This window comes from Callospermophilus lateralis, chromosome 16 (assembly GCF_048772815.1).
Source record: "Callospermophilus lateralis isolate mCalLat2 chromosome 16, mCalLat2.hap1, whole genome shotgun sequence".
NCBI classification, from domain to species: Eukaryota; Metazoa; Chordata; class Mammalia; order Rodentia; family Sciuridae; genus Callospermophilus; species Callospermophilus lateralis.
This window is the reverse complement of record NC_135320.1, coordinates 28,505,819-28,531,906: the sequence shown is the minus strand read 5'-3', so window position 1 is coordinate 28,531,906 and position 26,088 is coordinate 28,505,819. Positions and strand designations below refer to the sequence as shown.

General features: G+C 36.2%; 1 protein-coding gene across 6 annotated transcripts in view; it reads right to left on the bottom strand.

Annotated features, from left to right (window-relative positions):
- Positions 1-26,088, bottom strand: part of Asph (aspartate beta-hydroxylase) — a 208,121-nt gene that overhangs the window by 27,731 nt on the left and 154,302 nt on the right. For all 6 annotated transcript variants that reach the window (XM_076836295.1, XM_076836296.1, XM_076836297.1 and 3 more), the window contains 2 exons: positions 23,023-23,112; positions 17,843-17,980 (listed from right to left, as the gene is read on the bottom strand). In XM_076836295.1, coding sequence (XP_076692410.1) covers positions 17,843-17,980; positions 23,023-23,112 — 228 coding nt within the window. The remainder of the gene's footprint in view (positions 1-17,842; positions 17,981-23,022; positions 23,113-26,088) is intronic.

The window sequence follows — 26,088 nt, the reverse complement described above, 5'->3', positions numbered from 1 at the left end:
ATTAGGGTTTTTAAAATATTGTACAGCAGGAAACTTTGATTAGAGATTGATTTTATAATTCTATTTCTGTGAAAACCACCCATTAGTGTCAACACCTACATCTGCTCCTTCCGTCACCCTCCTGCTGTGTGCTGGTCATTTGTCCTTAGTTAGCACTCAGTCCACCAACGAGTTTCCGTGTGTGTGTGTGTGTGTGTGTGTGTGTGTAGGAAGTTTATAACTAGGAAGTCCACGATGGCAGTTCAAATAGACACTCAAAAGTCCTCACTTTGGCATGTCTCCATACTGAGAGAATTTCATGGTTTTCTCAAGAACCTCAAGATCATGGAAAAGAAAAAAAATGCACTCCAGGACTTTGCAGTATGTTCAGATCTTCTTAAATGCACCTAAATTGCCAATTCACTGCTGTTATTGTAACTTGTTCAAGTTGCTAGATAAATCTGTTAGAGTCTTGTTAAATTGTCACACAGACAAGGAGAGAATTACCTCTCTAACACATGAAATTACTTTTCAAATGAGGTTATTGGCACCTTATAAGGGCAAGCTCTTCCCTCCTGGAATTTTAGAAGTTTCAGTTCTTTTGAAAGCTGATTTTAAGAGCATGGTTGGAAAGAGCTGATTTTTTTTTTTTTTTTTTTTGTTACTAAAATAGGGCACAAAACCCTAGGGGAAATGTTCAAGTGACTGCATCACTCAACACAATTTAAACTTTATTACTTAAGAATAGGCTGTCTTTTAATGTGAAATGTCATTCCTGCACCTTTTACCCTCAGCCTCCCTGGGAAGTGTTCCCAAGGTACTTTTCCACAGGTACTACTGATGAAAAAAAAAAAAAACCCAAAAAACAACTTTTGGGTTTTCCTTTGTTTTAAGAATGGCACAGGTGTTGGATGACAGAAACAGGTGCAAAAGAGAAAATGAATGCAGAAGGATCCCCCCAGTACCTGACCTCAAATACTTGTACTACAGATGTGCTCCATCCTGTGATGGTTAATCTTGAGTAATCAACTAGACTGGATTGACAGACACCTAGAAAATTGTTATGCACACTTCTGAGTGGGTGTTTCCAGAGATGATTGGCATGTGGGTCAGTGACCTGAAAGGGAAAGACCCACCCTGAGTGTGGGTAGTACCATCCCATAGGCTGGGAGCCTGGATGGAACAAGGCAGGAGGAGGTTATTCCCATGAGATTGACTCTTCTTGAGCAGGAGAGATTTTGCTGCTTCCATTTCCAGTGGAAGCAGACTGCAGCCTTTGAATGCAGACTTGCATCAGTAACTCGCCAGGTTTCAGTCTCACACTAGGGCTGTATCATTGCTCTTTCTTGTGCTGAGGCTTACAGTTTCTTGAACCAAGCAGCAACTGGTTCCCTGGCTCTCTAGCAGGGCAGTAGCCACTGTGGGATTACCCAGCTTCTGAATATATAAAACAATTGCCTCTTATATATACATTCTATTTGTTCGGTTCATCTGGAGAACCCTGGCTAATAAACTATCCCAGCAATGCATAGTTTTCTAGTTTATTTCCATTAATACAGTTACTCATTATTTTCTCTTTTGAGTTCAATACTATGTCATAGAATTTTATAGTTGGAAGGATCTGTCCTGTTAACCTCATGGAAATTTTTTTTAGAGATGACAAAATGACTCTTGGAGTGGTGAATGAGCTTAACAGTCCAGGTAGACTCACCCTGCTGTTGCCCTCTTGGTCATTCCTAAGGATCTTGTGGAAGAGGTACAGTCTAAGTTTCAGTCTGGGTTGGGCTCTGCAGGCCTTGTTCCCCTCTAGGGTGTGGGAACAACTGTGGGGTCCCACAGCTTTCTATGCACCCATCAGGAGAAGGTACTTTTGAGGTGCTCAGAGAGACATGTGCTTCCAGCTTGCATTGTGCAATGGGTGCAACTCAAAGACAGCTCACATCCTTGACAAGGACAAGTGGGGAAACTGAGTGACCCAAAAGAGAGGACCAATGAAACTTGGTGACATAAAGAAAAATGATGTAGTGGTAACAACAATCATGCTTTTCTAAGCATTTCAATGTAAACACTTTTTCGACCAAAGTAAATGACTCTACTCAGGGGTATTTTTCAACTTTGCAATCACACACAGGGACTTTAGCGAAAAATCTGGGATGAAACCTGGGAAATGTTTTTAACCACACACCAAGGAACCACATTTAATGAAATACAGATCATGACAGGAGATTAAAGACCAAACCTAATTACACAGTATGCCATGTGTGTCAGTCCATTGGGATTGCTGTGATAACACAGTGTAGAGGGGCTGGTTTATAAACAACAGAAATTTAATTTTCAGTTCTGGAGCCTGGAAGTCTAAGATCAAGGAATTAGCAGATCTGGTGTCTGGTGAAGGACTGTTTCCTGGTTCACAGAGAATGTCTTTGCACCCATGAGTCACATGGTAGAAGAGGGCAAGGCAGCTCTCTGGGGCTTCTCTACTCCCATTTAGCAGGGTTTCACCTTTGTGATCTAATCACATCCCAAAGACCTTACCTCTTAAAACCATAACCTTGTGGGTTAGGAGTTCAACATGTGAATTTGAGGGAGGGGAGACACACAAAAAAATTCAGACTACATGTGTGCAGGAGGTGGAGAGTGAAAAGGGAGGGAATATGAATTTTTTTCCACGGTAATAGTATTTAGTCTTCAGAGATGGCAAGGAATGCCTTTGGGTAGGAAATTCCAGCAAAAACTTAAATGTCTACACAAAGCCAGCAATGCCTACGGTTTTAAAGGCCTACCTTGAAATATGATTTCCTTGACCCTAAATTCACCTGTTTCTTAAAACTGAAGAGAGAAACTAATAGCACTGGCATTTCAGCTGGGAAGACTAAAGTTTCTAAAGCATATTTTTTCTTGTGGCTACACATAACTTAGAAACCAGATTTGACTGTTATTACAGTGGCCCACGGTTTTGTTAAACCTCCGCTATATTTGGCACTCTAGCCATCCATAAATTGATTTCCCAGTTCCAAGCCCTACTAAATACCATAATGCACCTCAACTGGCCTTAATCCCAATTCGCTGTTCAGGTAAGAGCCATTTCCTCATCTTCCCAGACAGCTGACTCATACCATTTGATGGTTCACTTTTCTTTTCAATGCCAAATTCATCTAACTCCTATTTTTGAAATCCTTTCTTAAAATTGAATTCTTGCAGAAAGTCTTTCTTTTGGGGCTGAGGGCGTAGCTCACGCTTACATGCAAAGCCCTGGGTTCAATCCCCAGCACCAAGAAAGCCAAACCCAACCAAAACAAAAAGAACAAACAAGCAACAAAAGACAACATTCTTAAGAAAAGTAAATCATAGCCTAAATCATTCTTACTTACCTATTTTTCTTACTCCTGTTTTTTTATTCCATTTAAATATCTATGTTTTTTTAAAGTTTTTTATTCAATTCTTCCCTATCCCTGAGCCTAACTCCCAGCTGGTTCTTTTAAATATCTCTTCTATTGTTTAACTGATTATATCTAAATAATTTGTTGGCTTTACTATTCTCTGTTTATTAATTTTAGACATCATCCTCCACCTACCAGGGAAGGTTAACGATCTAACAAGTTGATGCCTTTCTCTTTTCCCTCTTTTCTATCCTTGTGTTACAGTTCATTTCTCAAATCTTTCATTCATCGGGGTAAATTCACATTCAGATTTTAAAATATTATGACAATGAGGTATCACTCACACTTGACTTGAGTTGTAAATGATCACACTTTGTTTCACATGCAGTTTTTAAAAAATTCAACACTGTTTCTTCACCAACTCTGAAACTGTACTAAAAAAAAAAAGGGAGAATTTAAAAAATGCATGTCGAGCATGTCTGATCATTTAACTCAACTCAAGTCGAGTGAGTGAACCTCATTGTCTTAATATTTTAAAATCTGAACAGGTTTTGTAGGAAGAGGAAAACATTATACCATGAAAATGTATTATGCAGAAAATTATTTAAAATAACATATAAAATTATCATATGAAAAATAAATATATTTTGAATTCACATTTGTGTCCCATCCCCAAGATATCTCATCATGCATATGCAAATAAAATCCCCAAATCTGAAATACTTCTGGTTCCAGACTCTTGATAAGGGCCACTGCACCTGTATTCTGACCCTTTGCTAAAGACATCATGTAGTCTATTACTTTCTTTCTTTTTCTGTTTTTCTAAATGGACCCTCCAGTAGATAACATGCTTTACTATAATGTAAAACAGTGGCTCTCTGGGCTTCACAGAACTTGCCTTGGCCTCTGGTATTGGGATCTCTAACTATTAAAGTCTAGTTTCTGAGAAAGAACACATGACTGGTAAAATTGCATTTCTGAAAACATCTGAAACTATTCTTATGTGATTGAAAGCTTGACCATGAATGGATAGGTGTTCAGGTAGTAAATTTATTTACCTAATTTTAAAATCTTATTAAATTTTTTTTGTTATATAGTGTGATTATCATTTTATTTTTATTTTTTAAAATAAAAAATAAAGATTGAATATATTCAAAGTATACAATGTGGTGCTTTTTTACATGTATAAAATGTGCAATGATTGCCATAATCAAATTAATAATTAACACAGTTCACTATCCACACTGTACCTTCGATCCCTAGAATGTGTTCCTTTTACAAGCGAAAGTTTGTACTCTTTGGCAAACATCTCCCCATTTTACCATGCTTATCCATGGCACCTACTGTGCTACTCTCTGCTTTGACTTTCTTAAGATTCCACATTTATGATCACACAGTAGTTGTCTGTCTTGAGTTTGGCCTAGAATATACTCCAGGCTCATCCAGGTTGTTGTGAATGGCAACACCTCCTTCATAAATGTTGACTAGATAGTGTTCCACTGGGTGTATGTACCACTCATCTGTGACATATAGGTTATTTCCATATTGTGGCTATTTTGAGTAATTCTGCAGTGAACAGGGAGGTGTAGACATATGTTTGAGATACTGAATTATTACTGTTGGATATATATCCAGAAGCAGGATTTCTGAATCACATGGCAGTTCTATTTTTACTTTTTTGAGGAACCTCCTCACTATTTTTCACAGTGACTGTAGCAATTTATATTCCTCCCAACAGTGTAAAGTGTTCTCTTTTTTCCACATCCTTGCCAACACTTGTTACCTCTTATTTTTCATAGTAGCCACCCCAACATGTGTGAAGTGATGTCTCACTGTGGTTCTGATTTGCATTTCCTTGATGATTAGTGATGGAGAGCATTTTTCATAAACTCATTGGCCACTGGAAGAATGTCTATCCAGGTCCTTTGCCTATTTTTAAATCAGATTTTTTTTTTTTTTTTTTTTTTTTTTTGCTATAGAGATGCAAGAGTTCCTTACACATTTTAGATAGGAATTCCTTTTCAGATGTTTAATTTTAATCTTCTTCCATTCTATTGGTTGCCGTTTCATTTTGTTGACTGGTTTCTCTGCTGTGTAGTAACCTTTAGTTTGACACAGACCTGCATATTTTTTATTATTATTATTATTATTATTATTATTATTATTATTATTAGGGGTCATAACTAAAAATCATTGCCCAAAACCATGTCTTTTTTAACTTTGAGAGCAAAGCTGTATTGCATTGCAAATTTTAGTGCTACTATTGGGAAAGATGGTATCTTTTGGGTTCCTCTTTCTTTTTCTTTTTTTTCCTTTTTGGTCCTTCTAGAGGATGTCTTTTTTTAAAATGTTTTATTGATTTTTTTAAAAAAAATAAATGACAGCGGAATGCATTACAATTCTTATTATATATACAGCATAATTTTTCATATCTCTGATTAAATATAAAGTATGTTGACACCAATTCGTATCTTCATATATGTTTGGGTAATAATCTCTAAAAGTCAGATTTTGCCACTTATTAAACTGGTAATTTTGGGTAAGGTACCTAATGCTGTGCTTTAAATTTCTCATTTAAAAAATTTCCCTCAGAGGTGAGAAGACTAAGTGTGCCAAGAGGACATGTGCTATATGCAAATACTACACAGCCATGATGAAAATAATGAGAATTTAAATTTTTTCTCTTTCTGAAATCCTGAAATTTCATGGCAACGTGTTTTAGTATAAGGACTGAATACCCACTGGTGCTCCTTAACATGGAAATACACATTTTTTTTCCCCTGGCCAATTTCTAGGATTATTTCTTTAATATTGTCTTCTCTATTTCCCCCTATTCTCTCTTCAACTGCTTTTATTTGTATTCTGGACATGTTACATTGAGCCTCTAATTTTCCTATTTTTCATCTTTCCCTTTTTATTTTTCCTTCTGGTGGCTTTTCCTGACATAGCTTCTAACAACACTAATAAATTTTATTTCTGCAAATCCCAAGAGCGCTTTCTGGGTCTTTGTTGGCTCCCCTTTGTATTCTTGCTACTTTTTTCTATTCTTGTTTTATGGGTATACTATCCCTTCTTATTGCTCTGAGTACCTTCGAGGTATTATTTCAAGTTTGCCTTTGTTCCTGTATTTTCTGTTTCCCTAAATTACAGCATTTCTTTTGTTTCTTTTGTTCTTTGTTGTTTATTCTAAAGATCTCCTCAATCCTTGGTGATGCTTAGGTAACAGTTCTATAAAAATGAATGAGCCATTAGTCATCTTGTGTGAAATGGCAGGGTCTGTGATTGATGGCCACATTGTCAAGCCAGATTTTTTTTATTGGGGACCCTAAAAAGTCAGTACAGACAGCCCTATTCTTTGAAGCCATGCAACTTCTTCAGGGTTAATAATCCTGGATACTTTAAATTCCTTCATCGGAATCCCCTCTTCGATGACTCTGGTTTCTGCTTTCTTGGAACTGACAAATCAGATAATTGTGGTTTGCATTTAAAAAAAAAAATGACAGACACTGTTCATCTATTGGTGTCTCTCTCCCACCATTTAAAAAAGTTTGTTCCATTTTTATTTTTTTTACTGTCACTTAAAGTGAGGGTTTTACATATGGATATGTTAAATGCATACATTTAATTTCATTTAATTCTTCTTTACTTATATTTTCTATATATTTCTAACTGCTTTTTCCTGTTTATCTTTTTTATTTCTAGACTAGAAGGATCTTATAATATGTAATTCAACTTCTTAGTGGACTTTAGAGACAACTGTATGCCTGCAAAGTCCTTTATCAATCTCTCAAATACATCTTTAAAAGATCACTGAACTCAAAGTAATATTTCACATGATAAATAGGCAAGAGAGAGAGAGACAGGAAGAGAGATAGAGAGAGAGTGTGTGTGCCAGTGAGCAGTGAAGAAATAGTTTCAGCATCATATTTCACATTTTGAATCAAACTCTCTAATCTGTGTATTGATTTACTGTCAACCTAGTTTCTTTTTGCCTCTTGGGCTATATTCTTTACTTGTACCCTTTAGTTGGTAAACCCCAATTCCATGAGATGCTTAGGTGATGATAAAATGATTATAATGCTTCAAGCTTGACCAAAAGTCACTTTAATTTTGTTCTAATCAATCAAAATTGGTTTAACTGAACTTTAAATATTTTCTTCTAAGAAGGGACACTTCTGTTGAGGCAGTGTGGCACACTGCTAAATGAGGAGGACTACTAATGAAAGCCACCAATGGTATTAACTGGTTAAACCAAGAGTAACAGAACAGCACAGAGAGAGTGGCTTAAACAACAGCACTTTTATGTTCTCACAATTTGGGAGGCCAGAAGTCCATGGTCAAGGTGCTGGAAAATTTGGTTTCTTTTTTTTTTTTATATTTATTTTTTAGTTGTAGTTGGACTCAATATCTTTATTTATTTTTATGTGGTGCTGAGGATTGAATACAGGGCCTCGCACGTGCTAGGTGAGCGCTCTACCACTGAGCCACAACCTCAGCCCAGAAAATTTGGTTTCTTTTGAAGCCTCTCTCCAGGGCTTACAGATGGCCTTATTCTCCCTGGGTCCTCACAGGGCCTTTCCTCTGTGGGCATGCATTCCTGGTACCTCTCTGTGATTTCAAACTTCCTCTTCTTATAAGGACTCCCACCAGGTAGGATTAGGGCCCATCATAATGGCTTCTTTTAAACGGCTTCTTCTTAACTGCCTCTTCAAAGCCTGTCTCCAAATACAGTTACATTCTGAGGTCCTGGGGCGGGGGTTAGGGTTTCAACAGTTTGGGGGAGACATAATTCAGCTCATAATACTAAAAACAGATTCAAATTAGAACCAGCTCCAGCTAAGAAAGCAAACAGCAGATGGAAGAGGACCAGAAATAAATTTACATCAACATGGGCAAAAGTAAATTTATAGGAGCAAAATAAAACATGGCTATGGGGAAAGGTTTTTAACGTGTGTGCAAACATCATACAAGAACTCAGAGGGCTGAGAGTAATAAAAGCGAGATCACGGCTTAACTATGTTTGATTAGCTGTAAGAAAAACGGAATGAATATCACATAGAAATTGGCAGTTGACAGAAAATTCCTGAGATATGTAGGTACTTTGACAGGTCCTGAGTCTACGTTAAGGGAAGGGACATCATTAAAGACTACTGTGGGCAAAATTTATGCATAAAATTGAAGTGCAAATGAATGGCTAAAATGTCACATCAATACAATACCAAATTGTACTTAACTGACTAAGAATATGCTTGTAATTCATTACTATTTTAGAAATTATATAGTTTGATTTTGAGAGATTATTTTATCTTAATTATGTTAGGCATTACATATCTTAATTTTCAGAGATAAAATCAGATTGCTTAAATCCTAGCCAAAATGTGCCTCTCCAGCATGCTAAGAACAGAGGCAGCCATGCATCCTGCTTTAGAAATGGTACCCCAGGGTAGGGTCATCCCCCTGAGTGAGGAGCTGAGGCTACAGAATCAGAGCAAACACTGCAGTAAGCACAACGCTTTCCCAGAAAATTCTCTTTGCAGTAATTTTAATAAAACCTCTAAGGAAATTAGCAGCATTAAAGGAACAATCTCTCACTGGTCCTGATGCATTTTGATCAGCTCTCCTTGTTTTTCCAAGCTTGAATATAAAGATCAAAGAAAGCAGCGGACATTTCTCATTGTGGAAATAAACCAAGACCACTCAAATGAGAAAAAGCAAAGGCTATTTACTCTAAGCTTGCTGCAGCAAAGAAGTCAGACACAGTCACCTGTGTTTTGGCAAAGATTCAAAGGCAGGAAGAGTGGGCAGTTTTTGTACTAGCAGAAAGGGAAGGTTGTGCCCTCCACAGAAGCTGTTGGCCTGAGGAGGCTGGAGACAGCTAACAGTGGTGGGACCTCCTATGTGATGATTTAAGGGTGCACTGCATATTTAGTTTGCTCAGGTTGTTAAGTTGGGACTGTAGACAAAAATCAGGGCAGCTGTCATTTATTAATTAAATCCTAGTCAGTTGGGGCTGATTACTACAGAAGTTATTATTCAGCTTCCTTGGTTGCTACTAGAGATTGTGGTCTGGCTTCCTACAAGTCTGACGTAGAGCAGGCTGGTTCCCTTGGCTGTTGGTTGTAGACAGCAGATGTGTTTCCTCAGCAGGTTCCCGGGCTACAACTCTCTTTTTATATATGGTCTGGCCATTGACCCTTGGTGTTTTTAGTGTCATTCTCCTTTCTAAAGAAAAAAATACAATAAGGGGCATCTTGCACTGGAGCATGAGAGGAGTCTTATAGAACTGAATTTTGCTCTTTTTTAGAGAGTGGGAGAAAAAGGATTTCTTCACCTGAGAGAAAGAAGAAAATACAGGCTACATTGCCAGAAGACCCAACCTGAGGGCTGTAAGCACTCAGATGGCAAATGAAACCCATTTTTTTTTTTTAGATTAGTCCAGATGGGCAGGAAGGCCAATGGATATATCAGTCAGAAGGAGGTATAAGGGGGACACCAGGTTGGATTCCCAGAGTGTGCTGAACTAAATCCTAAAGAAGTGACATCTCTGAGCAGAAACCCAAAGTCATTGATCTCAAGCGGGTGAAAGAACCTGATTGGGAGACTTCCTGAGTATATATAAAAACAAATAGCTTGATGAACAGATACTCAAGCAGATATGAATGTGGTTATGTATACGCCATTGATCTGTGCATAAGTATGTTAAAACACAGATCATGAGCTACCTCATTAAACATTTTCGAGCCCCAAATGGAATACCAGTCTACAGGTTCAGTTTGCAATTATTCTGAGATATCAAACACTGTACTGTGAGTTCCCAAAGAGGGTCACAGATAAAATGCCAATGTGTAGTCATTTTGTTTTTCATATTGATAAATACTGAAAACTCACCAATTTTGCTGGGAGAAAGAAAACAAATGGCCTTTTAGTTTGAAATAACTCAAAGAATATAAGGTATTTTGTTCTTTTGCTCTATTGCCATAATTGGCATCATATGGCATTCTATGATCTCAATTTAGTAAGGCTGCACACCTAAATAGCACACAGAAACATCCAACGTGGTGGTTTTGTTTAGTTGATATTTTGCTTTGTTTGCCTCATTAAAATCTTGGAATTGAAAAGGAACTGGGATAATTATTCTAAACTTAGAGGTATAGAAAGTGAGGCTCAGGTGGGGGGAGAAGCTTGCCCAAAATATCGGTGCTGACAGCAAAACTAATTTTCTTCTCATTGTGGGATCTCATTTAAAAAGTTCACTTTTAAATCATAATTGTCAAATTCTGGATTCCCATCATTGTTTTGTGAAAATATCACTAGAATCCCAAAAGTTCAAAGTTTGACATTGAAAAATAAGATTAAACTATTATGTTAAGCTTAAGGAATTGCTTTTAGCACTTCTTTATACCATGATATTAGTTTTATGTAAAACTGCTAATCCTCTTAATTTACCGCTTAATTCCACTGTAAATGTGACATTTTTACTTCTTTATCAATCCATTTCATTTCAAAAGCAATCCATTGAAAACATTCAAATATTTAATCACATGGAAAGAAATGTTGAACCACTAATGTATTACTGGATAAGTCCTATTTTTGTCCAGGTGAAGTTATTCATACACAGTGGATTTCTTAATTAATAAGAACCATAGTGTGGAGGAAAATGACAGAGAGTGCTATTCTAATCAATCATTCCTATGCACTCTGTCACATCACTGGCAAAGTATAGCTGGGCACTTCTCCAGCTGTAATAAAAGTGCAATATGAAGAAAGGCAAATTTATGTGTGATGTTATTTGTTTACATCAGACCAGCTGCTCTAAAGCTCAGAAAACAGAATTCCAGACTTTTTTTTCCCCCAGTGATAAATGCAAAGAGTTAGGTAGTAGGAAAAGCAATTGTACAGTGGTTTCTTTTTCTCCCTTTCTCCCTTCCTCCCTCCATTCCTTTCTTCCTTTCCAGGGATTGAACCCAGGGCATTCAACTACTGAGACACATCCCCAGCCCTTTTTAATATCTTATTTAGAAACAGAATCTTGCTATGTTGCTGAGGCTCTGGCTCTGAACTTGCAATCCTCCTGCCTCATCCTCCCTAGCCACTGAGATTCAGCCCTGCCTGTACAGTGGTCTCTATGCATACAAGTTCCATCTAATTTGGCCATGAAATAATGTGGATCAAACAGTTAATCTCAAAAAAGGAAGAGCAACACACTTAATGTATGATGGCTTTTCTTTAACTACAAGGGATCATTTCTACTTTCAACCTAGCAAAGAATTTAATCCTTTTTTTTTTTTTTCAGTTTCAATGGTAAATACCCTCAAGGCAATGGACCCTTTGATATTTGTGATTTGAACAACAAACTACTCATTTCGAATGAAAATAAGCCCCAAAGGGAAAACTCTGCTGAAATATTTTTCTCCAATTTCTTTCATTGAGTTGTATAACCCCCAGTGCCAGAACTGCCGAATTATATAAGCTACACAATGAAGAACAGTGAAACTTGACAAAAGGGGGAAAAAAAAAAGAAAAAACCCAGAGGACATACTGCTCCATGCCTCCAAGAAAACAGCACTCTGCTGATGGAAATGTGCTATCCATGGTAGTTAACACTCACTTAATGGCGAGAATCTGCATTATTATTCTAAAAGTATTTTTGGCCAAACCTGGCAGCTGGGAGATCTAGATTTCTATTTTAAGATATCAATGGTTGGATGATGATGCATGGTTTGGAATATTCAAATCTGTAATTTGGCAATGAAAGAATATCCTCATATGCAAGTGTTTGTCAACTAAATGGTCAACAGGCCTTGGAATCCTCACACAGCTGGCTCTCTGTACCTCACAGTAATTATTGGCAAATGGTCACCTTGACATGACTCTCTTTTTAAAAAATCCTAATGGTACAATATTACCATTTCTGTCAATAATGGTAGTTAACAAAGCAAAATACTATCACATAGCCCTGAGTTTTAAACATATGATGTCACACAGGCTGAGATATCAAGATGCTGGGAACCCCGTGATTAACACCCTGGCCTTACTGTTCTTAAATAAAGCTTGAAACAGGCAGGGCTAAAATCAAGAAGCTCAACTAAATAGAATTTTGAAATACTTGGTTAGCAAAAAGGAGGACACAAGACTTAAGAACAAACATAGGTAACCCTCAGAGCAACTGTGGCGTACCATCAAGAATGTGGATTTTGAGGACAGGGAGACCTTAGGTATGAATCACCATTAAGTATGTGATTTTAGGCAAATTTCTTATCTTCTCTAATCCTTACTTTATTCATATATAATGTACACGAGAATATCTATCTTAGAGATGCCATAAATATTAAAATATTCCATATAAAAGTTCAGCATATGGATGGCAGATAATTAGCAATTAATAGATGCTTGTCATTAAATTACTATTTCAAATCATAATTACTACTTAAAACTGGATTTTCCAGGTCATATTTTAAAAATTGGAAAATATTTTTTTCTATAAAAATGAGGTAATAAATCAAAATTATGATAATCAGAATATAACAATAATTAATGTTTACTATAGGCATTTTGCAGATAATGAGCTGGAACAATAAGAATGTACTCAGTACCACACTAGTCATAAGGAATAAACCAGAAGACAAACCAGGCAATGTGGCTATGGAGGACAGGTTCTGAACTGCTTCCCTGTATTGCTTTAGAGATGATTCTTAGGTTCTTCAACAACCTTCAGAAACCTGTTTACTGTTAACGTATTTGAACTGCCACATACTATCATAGTTGCCTATTTTTATTTATTTTTTCCATATTTTTATTGGTGCAGTATAGTTGTACATAGTAGTGGGATTTGTTGTTACTTTTTCATACATGCACACAATATAACAATATAATTTGGCCAATATAATTTCCCATCTCTCTCCCCTCTTTCCTCCCCCTCGTTCCTTTCCTCTACTTTTCTGATCTGCCTTTGATTTTCATGAGATCCACCCCCCCAACCCCATCTTCCTTCCCTTTATACTTTCTAGTTTCCAGATATGAGAGAAAACATACAATCCTTGACCTTCTGAATTTGGCTTATTTCACTTAATATAATGTTCTCAAGTTCCATCCATTTTCCTGCAAATGATGTAATTTCATTTTTCTTTATGGCTAAATAAAGCTAGCTACACATATTGTAAAAGCTACATTATATATGTAAAATGTTTTCTTTATCTAGTTATTTGTTGATGGACACAGGCTGGTTCCATAGTTTGGCTCTTGTGAATTGTGCAGATATAAACATGTATTACTCTAGTACACAGACTCTAATTCTTAGGCTAAATATTAAGGAGTGGTATAACTGAACTCTATGGTGGTCCATTCCTTGTCTTTTGAGGAAACTCCACACTGATTTGCATAGTGGTTGTACTAATTTACAATTCCACTAACAAAGTAAAAGTGTTCCTTTTCCTCACATCTTCTTTAGCATTTATTATTGTCGGTATTCTTGATGACTGCCATTCTGACTGGAGTGAGAAGAAATCTCAGTATAGTTTTGATTTCCATTTTCCTAACTCCTAATGATGGTGAACATTTTTCATATATTTGTTGGCCATTTTTATTTCTTCTTTTGATAATTGTCTGTTTAGTTTATTTGCCTATTTAGTTTTTTTGGGTTTCTTTATACATTCTGGATATTAATCCTCTGTGAGAAAAGTAGCTAGTAAAGTTGTTCTCCCATTCTGTGGTTCTCTCTTCATTATTTCCCTTGCTATGCAGAAACTTTTAAATTTGATGCTATCCAATGCATTAACTCTTGGCATTATTTCCTGAGCTTTAGGGGTCTTATTGGGAAAGTTGTTGCCTGTGTCTATGTGTTAGAGTGTTAACCCTGAGTTTTGTTCTACGAGTTGGATAGTTTCTGGTCTAATTCCTTGGTCTTTGATTCATTTTGAGTTGACTTTTGTGCAGGGTGAGAGACAAGTCCCATTCTTCTACATATGGATAACCAGTTTTCCCAGTACCATTTGTTACAATGGCTCTCTGTGGATTTGTTTTTGTGTTTTCTGTTCTGTTTCAGTGGTCTATGCATCTGTTATTGTGCCAGTACCATGCAGTTTTTGTTGCTATAGCTATGTAGTATAATTTGAAGTCAGGTATTGAGATTCTTTGAGAGTTGCTTTGTTCTGACTTAGAATTGCTATAGCTATTCTGGGTCTTTTATTTTTCCAAATAAATATTAGGACTTTTTTTTCCCCAGTTCTGTGAAGAATGTCATTAGTATTTTAATGGGTGGTTGCCTATTTTTAACAGATCTATTGAGATATAATTCATGTACCATAAAATTCACTTACCTTTTACAACTTAATGGTTTTTAGTATATTCAGAATCGTATGACCAACAACATTACTTAATTTTAAAACATTTTCGTCACCCCAAAAAGTAGCCCCATAACCATTGTTACTCTCCTTTATCCCAATCTTTCATACCCTGGCAAAATTCTCTTTATGGATTTGCCTACATAGGACAGTTCATTCATGAAATATGTGGTCTTTTGTGACTGGCTTCCTTCACTTAGCATCATGTTTTTAAGGTCCATCCACATTCCACCAAGAATCAGTGCTTCATTCCTTTTTACTGTAATTGTGTAAATATGCCATATTTGTCTATTTATTTGTTCATCATTTGGATAGATATTTTGGATAGTTTCCACTAAATTAATTTCAATAGTATGCAGAGAAAGACCTCACCTCTTCCACCATGTGAATACACAGAGGGACAACACCATCTACGAACCAGAAGCAAGTACTCAACAGAGAGAGAAGGCACCATATGTGTATCAGAAAGAAAGCCCTCACTGGCACTTTAAATCCTGGATTTTGCTGCCTCCAGAATCCCAAGGAATATATTTATGTTGCTCATAAACCACTCAGTGAATGGCATTTTTCCATAGCATCCCAAATGGACTCAAGACCCTGACCATTTACTTATACAGTTGGAAAAGAAGAGCAGTCAGGAGTTTACATGGTAAGTTAATTTCACATTCAATGCTAATGTTCCTGTACAGCTGAAGATAGAACACGAAGAAGTGTTTGGGTCGCATAGTTGTAAAAGAATATTTCACAACAGATGACTCACAGCGAAGACGTCTTAGAAAATGAATGAAGAGGGTTGGGAGCGGAGAATGCAGAGAACAATATTTGGGTCCAAGTGCACACATCCTGAACTGTCAGCTTCCTCTTCACCTTCCATTATGCCTCTTCCTTCTTCTTAATAGAACCCTGACTTTGTTGGAGTGTCCCTCTGCCCCCTGATAGGCCATTCAATTGAAAAGAAGCTGATCCTTTCCTGGCTCCCAGGGCATGACCTGTTGGCTGGATTAAGGATTCCCTCAGAGCCCCTTGCCAGTAGCTAATCCATAAATTGACCGAGATTGGATGAGACTGAAGAAAATACTGCTCCTACGTTCCTGGAAGCCTGTTGCCAGCTACTACTTGGTGTCCCAGACTCCTTTGTAACAGTGAGTGCCATATAACATGGCAATTATCAATAGGAAAGGGTCTCCTGGGATGTTTCTGACAGGCAGTTAGGGCTGTGATGGTGGTTCAACAATGCTATCAAACTGCTGGCAGCCTTCTTGCAGTAAGCCAGCACAGGAGGAAGTGTAGAGCCAAGAAAATCTCCCCCCATTATACTACCCCCAGGTCTGCCCTACCATTAGGCTTTTATTTACTTGAATCAATAAAGTTCTTAGTTGTTGGAGTCAGGTTTGATTTTCATTTCTGTTACTTGAATTTAGAAGCATCCTAAAATCTATAGCAGGGAAGCAAACTCACAAGAAGAAACGGGGGAGGACAATCAAGAGAGTTCAGTGTGATCTGATTTGAGGGAAGATGGATTTTTACAAAGGAACAGAATCACTGAGAGCACTAAGTGTAGCAGATTTTCAAGAAAGTGCTGTTCCTCTGCAATTTCTACTCTGGGTATGAAACCTCTTAAAATTAATCTTTTTATTTAGTCATCATATTATGGTTTTCACCTCTTTAAAGTATTCAAAGTCTAAGTGATGGCCACCTACTTTACAATTGGTTGAGATAATTATAAAGTATGTTTTTATAATGAAATATAGAATAAACACAGTCAAATAAGACTACTTGAATGTAAGTTCATTGAAACTTCTTTTCTCCAAGTAGACCAATTAATCAGTAAAGTCTTATAAGTCTTGTAAGATGTTGTTTCACAAAAATATTTTGAGAAATTTTAAACATACACCCAAAAGTAGGAATAAGAGTATAAGAATGTCCACATCTCTATCACCCTGATTCTAGAATTCCCAATGGTTTGCCACTCCTGTTCTTTCCTCCTGTTTCCCTCACATGTAAAATGAATTGTTTGAAATCAATAACATTATCTTCCACAAACACTGTATAAATATTCTATAATATTATCTTCTACAAACCATGTAAAAATGATAGATTTCTAGGTCAGAATACAGAAGCCCATCTAACACTTAGGGTACGTGACATTTCTACATTTTGAATAGAAGATGGTGTTATTAAAACAATGAGTAAAATTGACTATGAGTTCCATTGATGCATCTAAGAATAATGAGCTAAAGTAAACCTCTGACCATACTTACTCAAATCACAAATAGTCAAAAGTTCAGAGTTAGCCTACCAACATAAAAATTTTCCATTTTTATAGTTATTAAGTTGTTAGAGTTACTTAGTTTCCCTATCCTACATATCTGCCACAACATTTTCTAAAAATATTTATAACTTTTTTCTTTTCATAGCCTCAGGATGTATGGTTCTCAAAGCGTGGTCCAGGGACACCTGGTGGTTCTCTAGACTCTTTGAGGGGGATTGGAAAGATCAAAACTACTTTCCAAACCTAAGAAGATGTTCTTTTCTCTTTTTATGCTCATTTGAGCACAGATACACAGGGGAACTTTCCAGAGAACACATGATATATAACATCAGTGTTCTAGTGTTTATGTGAAGTAAATGTGAGAATATTCCCAGTTTCTATGAACCAAATATTTTAAAAAGATTTGTAAAAATATACAACAGTTCTAACAATCTCACTATATTTTGTGTCTAAAATGTAATTATTTTGTAAAAATGTTATTTATAATAACATGTAATGATGTTATTGGTATTTTTAAAGAATTCATACATAAAATGATATTTTATTTGTCTTAATTTCTAAAGATTACATGGGTAGATATAACCTATATAAACAAAAAATTCCTTGTCTGCTGAATAATTTTTAAAAGCATGTGGGAGTCTCAAGACTAAAAAGTATGAGAACTACTGTTCCAGATAAATTCCCTACTTTATCCTATAGCTGATACCTTTAGCTAATGGGATGAAAATATTCTTTTTCTACTATTTTTTGAAAATATTACTGGGAATAAAATGCATCTTCTGCCTGACATTTCTTTCCATGATTAATATTCTGATTTTGAGCAGGAAATAGGCAAGAGATTAGGTGAGGACAATACCTAAGTCAACACTCACCTTCACTAATTCTGTGTAGCCTGTCTCTCTTGGGGTCCACCATGGCTGGGCTCTCAAGCCATTCACATTATAGAGCGAGCGTTGCCAGACGGATGCGAAATGTCCTCTCTTGTGCCCAAGCTCATACCACTTGTATGCCTGAAAGAACAGAAAGACTGTGCTCAACACTACTCTGAATGAAATGAAGGACTGAATCATCTCTTAGTTTTACAGTACACTTATACAGCACTAAATCAATTGCAAGTTGAAAATATATTTAAGCCACCTAATCTATAGAACATTGTAGTTTAGTAACAGAGTTCACTGTAAAGTGTTGGCTGATCCTCTTTGAGGTTTCATGGATGACTGGGATCTGCAGTTGGCTGTCATGCCTGTCATTGTGAGAGGTATTATACTACCCATCTCTAAGCTGGGAAAAGATCAAATTTGAAATAGAGTTTTACTGAATATATGTGGCTTTGACATCATTATAAAGTTGAAAAATCTTGAGTCTACCCATCTTAAGTTGAGGACTCTCTGTGCTTTGAGATAATTAAATAAAGAACTTGTCTGTTAAGTACCCAACTCTGTTCAGATCTGGTGAAAACATTACTATTGAACTGAGTTTCTGATTGTGACCTTTTAGTATAAATGAACACATGTATTTCATTTTCACTCAAGCTGTAAGCTCTGCGAATACTGGATGTTTCATTTCCCCATTCATTTTGTCTCCCCTGAGTGTCTAGCACGCTCCAGGACTGTTTATTGAACAGATAAGTAACTTAAGACACCAGAGCGACAATAGTTACATTTTTAGTTTCCATTCATTAGTTCTGTTACTGTTTCCTTTAAAAGGAATAGTCTAAAACTTTAATGTTTACTTCAAAGACATTTGCATTTACTGAATTGGGGTGCTAAAATGGATAATGATTTCTTTTTATGTGTACTTTCTTTCCATGTCCATATTTAAGGAAGCTACTCCATCTACCCCAGGGTGACAGAGTATAAGTTCCCCACTAAATTAAGTACACAGAAAGGAGACGTTGTTCTGAGTTGACAAAAAAATATAATGATATCCCATTTTCAATTTTTAAAAGGGAACTTTTGTTCCTAATAAATATATTTTTCTGCCATAAGGGATAGCATTTGTGGCTCTAGGGTGGTTGTAACATGATACAACTGACCTCCTAGAAGACTAGCTCAGGGACGGTTGTGGAATGCCTTGCTCCATATGGCTCCTCTAAATGATCCCCAGGCCAGCCATATGCTCTCAAGTGGCCCTCCTACATGCTGCCCCTCCTCCCACGCACACTCCATGTCTTTGACATGGAAGGTTTTCCTAGTGGTACACTGAATATTATCCTCTCTATTTCTACGAGTCTGATCTAGTGATCACTTTTGAAGAGTGTATATTCTGATCAATAAAAAAAGCATTTAGTATCAACTTGAATATCTTCTTTAAAAAACTATGGATCTTTTATATCTTTAGATATAAAAGTATTAATATTTAAAAGCATATAAAATATTCATATTTCAAATTTTTCTTCCTAAAAAGGTGAAAGGTGATAGCAATGCTGCCTTATGTTTTCAACAGCACTTTACAGTTTACTTTTATATGTGTAATGTCACTTGATATGTCCAAATATTCCATCTTAAAAATGTTAAAATTGAGGTTTATAAAGGTTAAATATCTGTACTAGAATTCACGGCTCCTGCCACTTTGTTTAACTCTCCATCTATATTAGCATTATTAACAACAACAACAAAAAGCTATCAAGAAATGTTTTTTACTTAATTATCTTTTTCATTAATGTCTCAAATTAAAGACACATACTAATCATTGTTATGTATTTTCCTTGATGTACACGTAAGTTGTAGAAGAGTTTCTTTAAAAATCAGAAAGTTAAAATGGCTGATTATTGTAGGATTAAAAAAAGAAGAAGAAGAAGAAATTCCATTTACCTTTGAGGTTAATTTGTGTGATTTTGTCCAATTTGAATTTAGGATTTTATTTCCTAAGCCATTTGCTTTTTGGTGTTAAAGTGAACAGCAATATTAAGTAGAGTCAATGATATTTTGGAAAGTCTGACAACCCATTCAATTTTGAGTCATCGGTCATACATTTTAGGGACTAGTCATAAGTCATTATAGGAAAACCAAAAAAGCAAACAGTAGAGCTCTGGTTCAGGAGCTGCTGCTGTGCCTTGAGTTTTCGGTCCTCATTGTGCTGAATGCCTGGGGAAGTCCCTCCACTCAACAGGAGCATGTTTGTCCGGAAAGTTTGTTCTGACACTTAGAGTAAGTATGCCTGTGTCAAACAGGACCCTTTGTTTTGCACTCCTCTGTCTCTTAACATTTGGGAGAAACCCAATCATGAAAATGACATGTCAGGAGTTTTCAGAAATTGCCTTCATTGATACATAGGGGATCCAAGTGAATTCCCCTCGACTGTTTTTTAAATATCTAAACTACCTTACAATAAAAATTGCTAGAAAATCAATACTCAATTTAGAAACCTCTAAAAATTTCCTCCTTACTATTTATTATCTTATCAGGAATCATAGGCATCTGATCACAATTACTAAGATAGACAGTAGGGGCTGAGGATGTAGCTCAGTGATAAAGCATTTGTTCAGCATGTGTGAAGCCCCTGGTTCCATTCCTAGTACAACAAAAGAAAACAAACAAATGAAACAGACAGTAAAACCACCAGGGTTATTTTCTTAAATGGGTTTATATCAATGTCATCTCTACTTTTATGGAATTATTGCTATGTGTGGCTTTGTTTCTCATACCCATATAAACTCAGAAAAACCTGGGTCGTGTCTGTGCAATGGGCCTGCCAGTGGCCTAGCTGGACCTGCTCTGTCTATGGTGTGTTATACTGAGGGACTGGGAGACACACTCTTGATGAGAACAGCTGGCTGCAATCTGCCTATGGAGGATTATAAATGCCAGTGTGTGAAAAGGGACTTGATTTGTACACAGGTTTTTTGAGCACAGAGTAGCCTAGAAAAAAAAGTGAGACTAAAGAAACAAACAACAGTCAGGTTCTTATAGCGGTCATTGAAGTAGCAGGTGACACTCATGAATTAATACCCATGAACAGGACGGGGAGTGAGATGGCTGCCAAAGAGCTCAGAAAGGCAGTCCCAGTTCTTGTCCTGACTAGACTGAGTGAGTGGAGGGAGCAGAAAATCTGACTCAGATCTTGATCCTGGGAAGCTGGCAATATCATGGAATAAGAGATGGAACCTAGGGGGAAAACAGCTTAGAGGAAGACTAGTGAGTTGTCTGTGTGACATCCGTGAGATGACAATAAGCAGGCGTCAGACATATGAATCTGGACCTGGAAACTGAGACTAGACAGGAAGCCAGAATGTGGATTTAGAAGGCATGGAAATCCCAGGAATCCTTGATGCTAAATGGCTGCAAACCCCTGTCCACTGTTACAAAGATTTTCCTAAAATCTATTTTTCAGCTATGGATTTGTTTCTTATGGTGCACCCTCTCTCAGCCAGAGCAGTGCTCCATGCATAACAACATTTAGTGTGGCTGCCTCTTGATATGCAAAATCAGAAATGGAGATTCGACACCCAGAGATATCAGAAATATCAAAAGAGGTTCTAGAGGCTTGTCTCTGTCCTCCTGTAAGCATGAGTCCTTCTGAACTTTTTAAACTCAAGATGATAATTAATATGCTGTTAGAATAGTCCCACGGGTTCAAGTACCAAGCCCTTCACAAGTGGTTAGTAGTGAGTTCTTTGTCCTTGAAGTAAGGGCTGTTTTCATCTAAGATCTGAGATAAATCAGACTTCTTTTATCTATCTTTGCCCTAGACCCTGAAATGTTCAAAGACAAATTAATTAGTGACAATTATATTTATAGTAGTCAGATATGAACATTTATCCAGTATTAGATACTATAGCAAAATCTTTCTTCTCCCTGTCATTCAAAGGAAAAATGACCATTTACATCTAAAAGAGTGAAGAAATACAAAAATGATAAGTAACCAGAAATTTCTTCTCCCTTCTTTCTCTCCACTGAATTGTCTCATTCTATTTTAGCTGACTGATCAGTAGGTTAGAGAGAGAAAGGTAGAGATTAATAAAAATGTACACAGAAAACAGCATCAATTATCCAAACCAGTACTACAACAAATTTGTTCATGTCTTCAGGAGGCAACTACCCCATCACAAAGCCCCTTCCTTCTCTGAGCCCCCAGTTGTCCAGATGGTCCTATGACTTCATTAATTTCAGAAATCTAATGCTGTGTTATCCTTAGATGACACTTTAATGCATATGTGGAATGCAACAGTTACAAAGATTCAGTGACTCACTTTGTCTTTTCATTCACTGACTCTAAAGATGGCTGAGCCTAGAACTCCTTCAACAGTACAGGAGAGGTGGGCTTTGCCACATCATTTGTGATGAACTGTGAGAGGGCTTTGAAATTTATAGCACTAGATGTCATGACTAAAGGTATGATATCACATTTACAGAAGCTGACAACTATACTTAAGAAAAAAGAAATATTCTCAAAGAAAACATGTAACTTGTTGTAGTTACACCATTCTTTTGTGTCAATGCCTGTCATTACCCTAGCTACAAATGTTCATCTTAAACTGTATTAAATATTTCAGAAGGGAAGCTACACAATTAACCATTAGGATCAGTGTGCTCAGGGATCAGCAGAATAAAGACTATTTTTGAAATTTCAAATAAAACAAAAATGAATCTGGATAAGCTATTAAAATATTTTAAAAATTTAAACAGTTTCAGAAACATCTCTTCATTTCACATTTTTAAAGGCACTTTTATAAGGCACCATCTATCTACACACACACACACAGACATACAAAAAGACACAAATACATACAAACATGATTTCTATCTCATGTACATAGACACACACACACACACACACACACACATACACATACACACACACAAAACAATTTAGAAACCTATCTTGTGATTATTTAGCTGATTGTTTGAAAGAAACTATAAAAGCCAAATCTCAAAAATCTTTTAGAGGATTAACCTGGAATTGTTAGGTTGTTTCAAACACAGTTTAAATAGCTAAATGGTTAAATTGCTGTTTTCAGAAAGGTATTATCAATTGCAACATTCCAGAAATGATCATGCCTACTTACACCCCCTCCTCTATTCAGGAGAACAAGAAGTCACAAACGCATTACCTCTTTATTTCCAACCCTCTGCATGGCATCTCCCAGGTGGAAATAGAATCTCCCATCATCAGTGCCTGGATCTCCAGATTCTATTCCTTCCTATAGAAAGAACAGTGTTAGTACTGGAAAAAATTAAATACCAGATTTAATTCCTTGACTTACATAAAATGTCCTACCTATGAAATATGGTATATCATACAGGAAAGTTGAAGAACCAAAAATGCATCTCAATATTAACATTTGGAATGAGGTTACTGGTTAATATTTACAATGCAAAAATAAAGAGGTCATAAAACTAAAGTTAGCATTAATCTATAATTAATTTGTACTGAATAGTCCATAAAATCAATATGCTATTTTGTTTAACACTGTATGGCTACAATCATATTTTAATATTCCAAATAATATCTGTGGCTTGGTATCTCTCACATTCATTTTGCTTTCCAAATCTGACCATATGTCATCTAGTATCTTTTTATTCCTGAATCAAAATGTTTAATTTCTCATGTCTGAAGTGATGGCAGCCCAATTCAAGTAATATTTATTTCCTCTCAAAATAAATGCACTAATCTCCAGGATATATAAAGAACTCAAAAAACTTAACACACACACACACACACACACAAAGCAACAACAAAAAAAATGAATCAATAAATGGGCTAAGAGCTAAACAGACACTTCTCAGAAGAAGATATACATTTGATCAAAAAATATATGAAAAAATGTTCAACATCTCTAGTAATTAGAGAAATGTAAATCAAAACTACTCTTAAAATTTCATCTCATGCCAGTCAGAATGGCAGTTACACCATTCTTTTGTGTCAGTGCCTGTTATTACCCTAGCTGTACAATGATACAGAATGTTCAAATTCTCAAATAAGATAAGGAATTGGAATTATTTTAATAAAACTGTCCTGGCCAAATAAAACACACAAACTATTTGCAATCAGTGGGTTGTTGTTTGGAATCTGATTAGACTCATGTGAAAGAAAGGGATCACAGAAGAGGTGATTGGTGCAACCAATCTGGAAAGCAGTATGGAGATTTCTTAGAAAACTTGGAATGGAACCAACTTTTGACCCAGCTATCCCACTCCTCTGTCTATACCAAAAGGACTTAAAATCAGCATACTACAGTAATGCAGCCACATCAATGTTCACAGCAGTTCAATTCACAATAGGTGAACTGTGGAGAAATCTAGATACCCTTCAATAGATGAATGGATAAAGAAATTGTGGTATGTATACACACAATGAACTTTACTCAGCCTTAAAAAGAATAAAATTATGGCATTTGAAGGTAAATGGATGGAGTTGGAGAATCTCAATCAAGTGAAGTAAGCCAATCCCAAAAAACCATCTGATAGTGGATGCTGATCCATAATTGGGGGGTGGGATGGGAAAAATGGAGAAACTTTGATTGGGCAAAGGTGAGGGAAGGCTGGGAAGGGTGCATGGGGGCAGGAAAGATGGTGGAATGAAATGGACATAATTACCCTAGGTACATGTATGACTGCACATATGGTGTAACACTACATCGTTTACAGCCAGAGAAATGAAAAATTATGCTGCAATTGTGTACAATGAATCAAAATGCATTCTGCTGTCATCTATACCTAATTAAAATAAATTAATTATTAAAGAAAGAATAAATGCATCATGACTTTTAATGAAAATTTTAATGAAACAAATGGAAAGATTAAAGCCAATTTGGATCTTAGAAAGTAATTCTTATTAAATGATTCCTATTCTAAAACATTTAGCAGATTTCTTCCAACTCCCACACAAGGATTGAAATTGAAATTTATGTTAAAAAACGAGAGACAGAAGAGAGAAAATATTAAAGCACGAGAATGAATTTATAAAATCAAAAGAAGGACAAGTGTCAAAAATATTTAAATGTCAAGGACTTTTTTTTTTCCTAAAAATGTGCATCTTTGAGGCCTCTTCACAAGAAACCCATTATCTTTCACTAAGAAGAAATTTTATTTGCATAATACTGAAATTTAGCAAGCAACAAGATAAACTGACTGGCACACAAACATTCTTGTTTATGAATTAACTATCCTGGTTTTTGCTTTTTTGTCTTTGAAGCTGGGAGAATACTATCAGTTCCTCCTAGGTCAAACGAAAAGTAAGAATATTCTGTGTCCCAGGGTTATACACCTTTTCGAAAGAGACTAGAAATCTATGCAATGTTCAAATTCTCAAATAAGACAAGCAATTAGAATTATTTTAATAGAACTGTCCTGACCAAATAAAACACACAAACTATTTGCAATCAGTGGGAATCTGACTAGACTCACATGAAAGAAAGAGATCACAGAAGTGGTAATGCTAGCACAGAAAATGTTTTTAGTCATTCTATCAGCTATATGTTAAATATGGTAGCAACTATCCATGTGCAACGATTGAAATCAAAATTAATTAACACTAAATAAAATTTAAAATCCATTTTCTCAATCACAGTTACCATATTTTAGGTGTTCAAAGGTCACGTGATCACCATAGGAGACAACATAGATAAAAAATAGAAAGTTCTATTGCATAGTCCCTGAGTAGACCAAATGTGATTCTGGTGAATTCACAAGGATCCAGTTACACAGGTGAAAAAAAAATGTTATTTTTATTTTAATATTTTTAGCTATCAGATAGGCTTTTGGAGAGGTGTGTGACCTATTCAAACTGCACTTGTTTCTTCACTTTTTATAGGCAACAACAGCCCTATTCAGAGTTGACTTAATATATAATTAACTTGTGAAAGACACGGTTACTGCATCATCCATATTTTAATATATTGTGTCAATCACTGGTGTTTACTTTTGCCACTATTTTAAAACTGTAATAGTGGGATGGGGTGGTGCATTACTGTAATCCCAACAACTAGGGAGGCCGAGGCAGGAGGATCACAAGTTCAAGTGCAGCCTAGATAACTTAGTGAGATAAGACCCTGTCTCAAAAAAAAAAAAAAAAAATTAAAAGGTATGGTAGTGTGGCTCAGTGGTGGAGCACCTATGGTTTCAATCTGCATTAAAGAGGGGAAAAAAAGCAATGCTATCAGTTTCAGTTTTAGGGG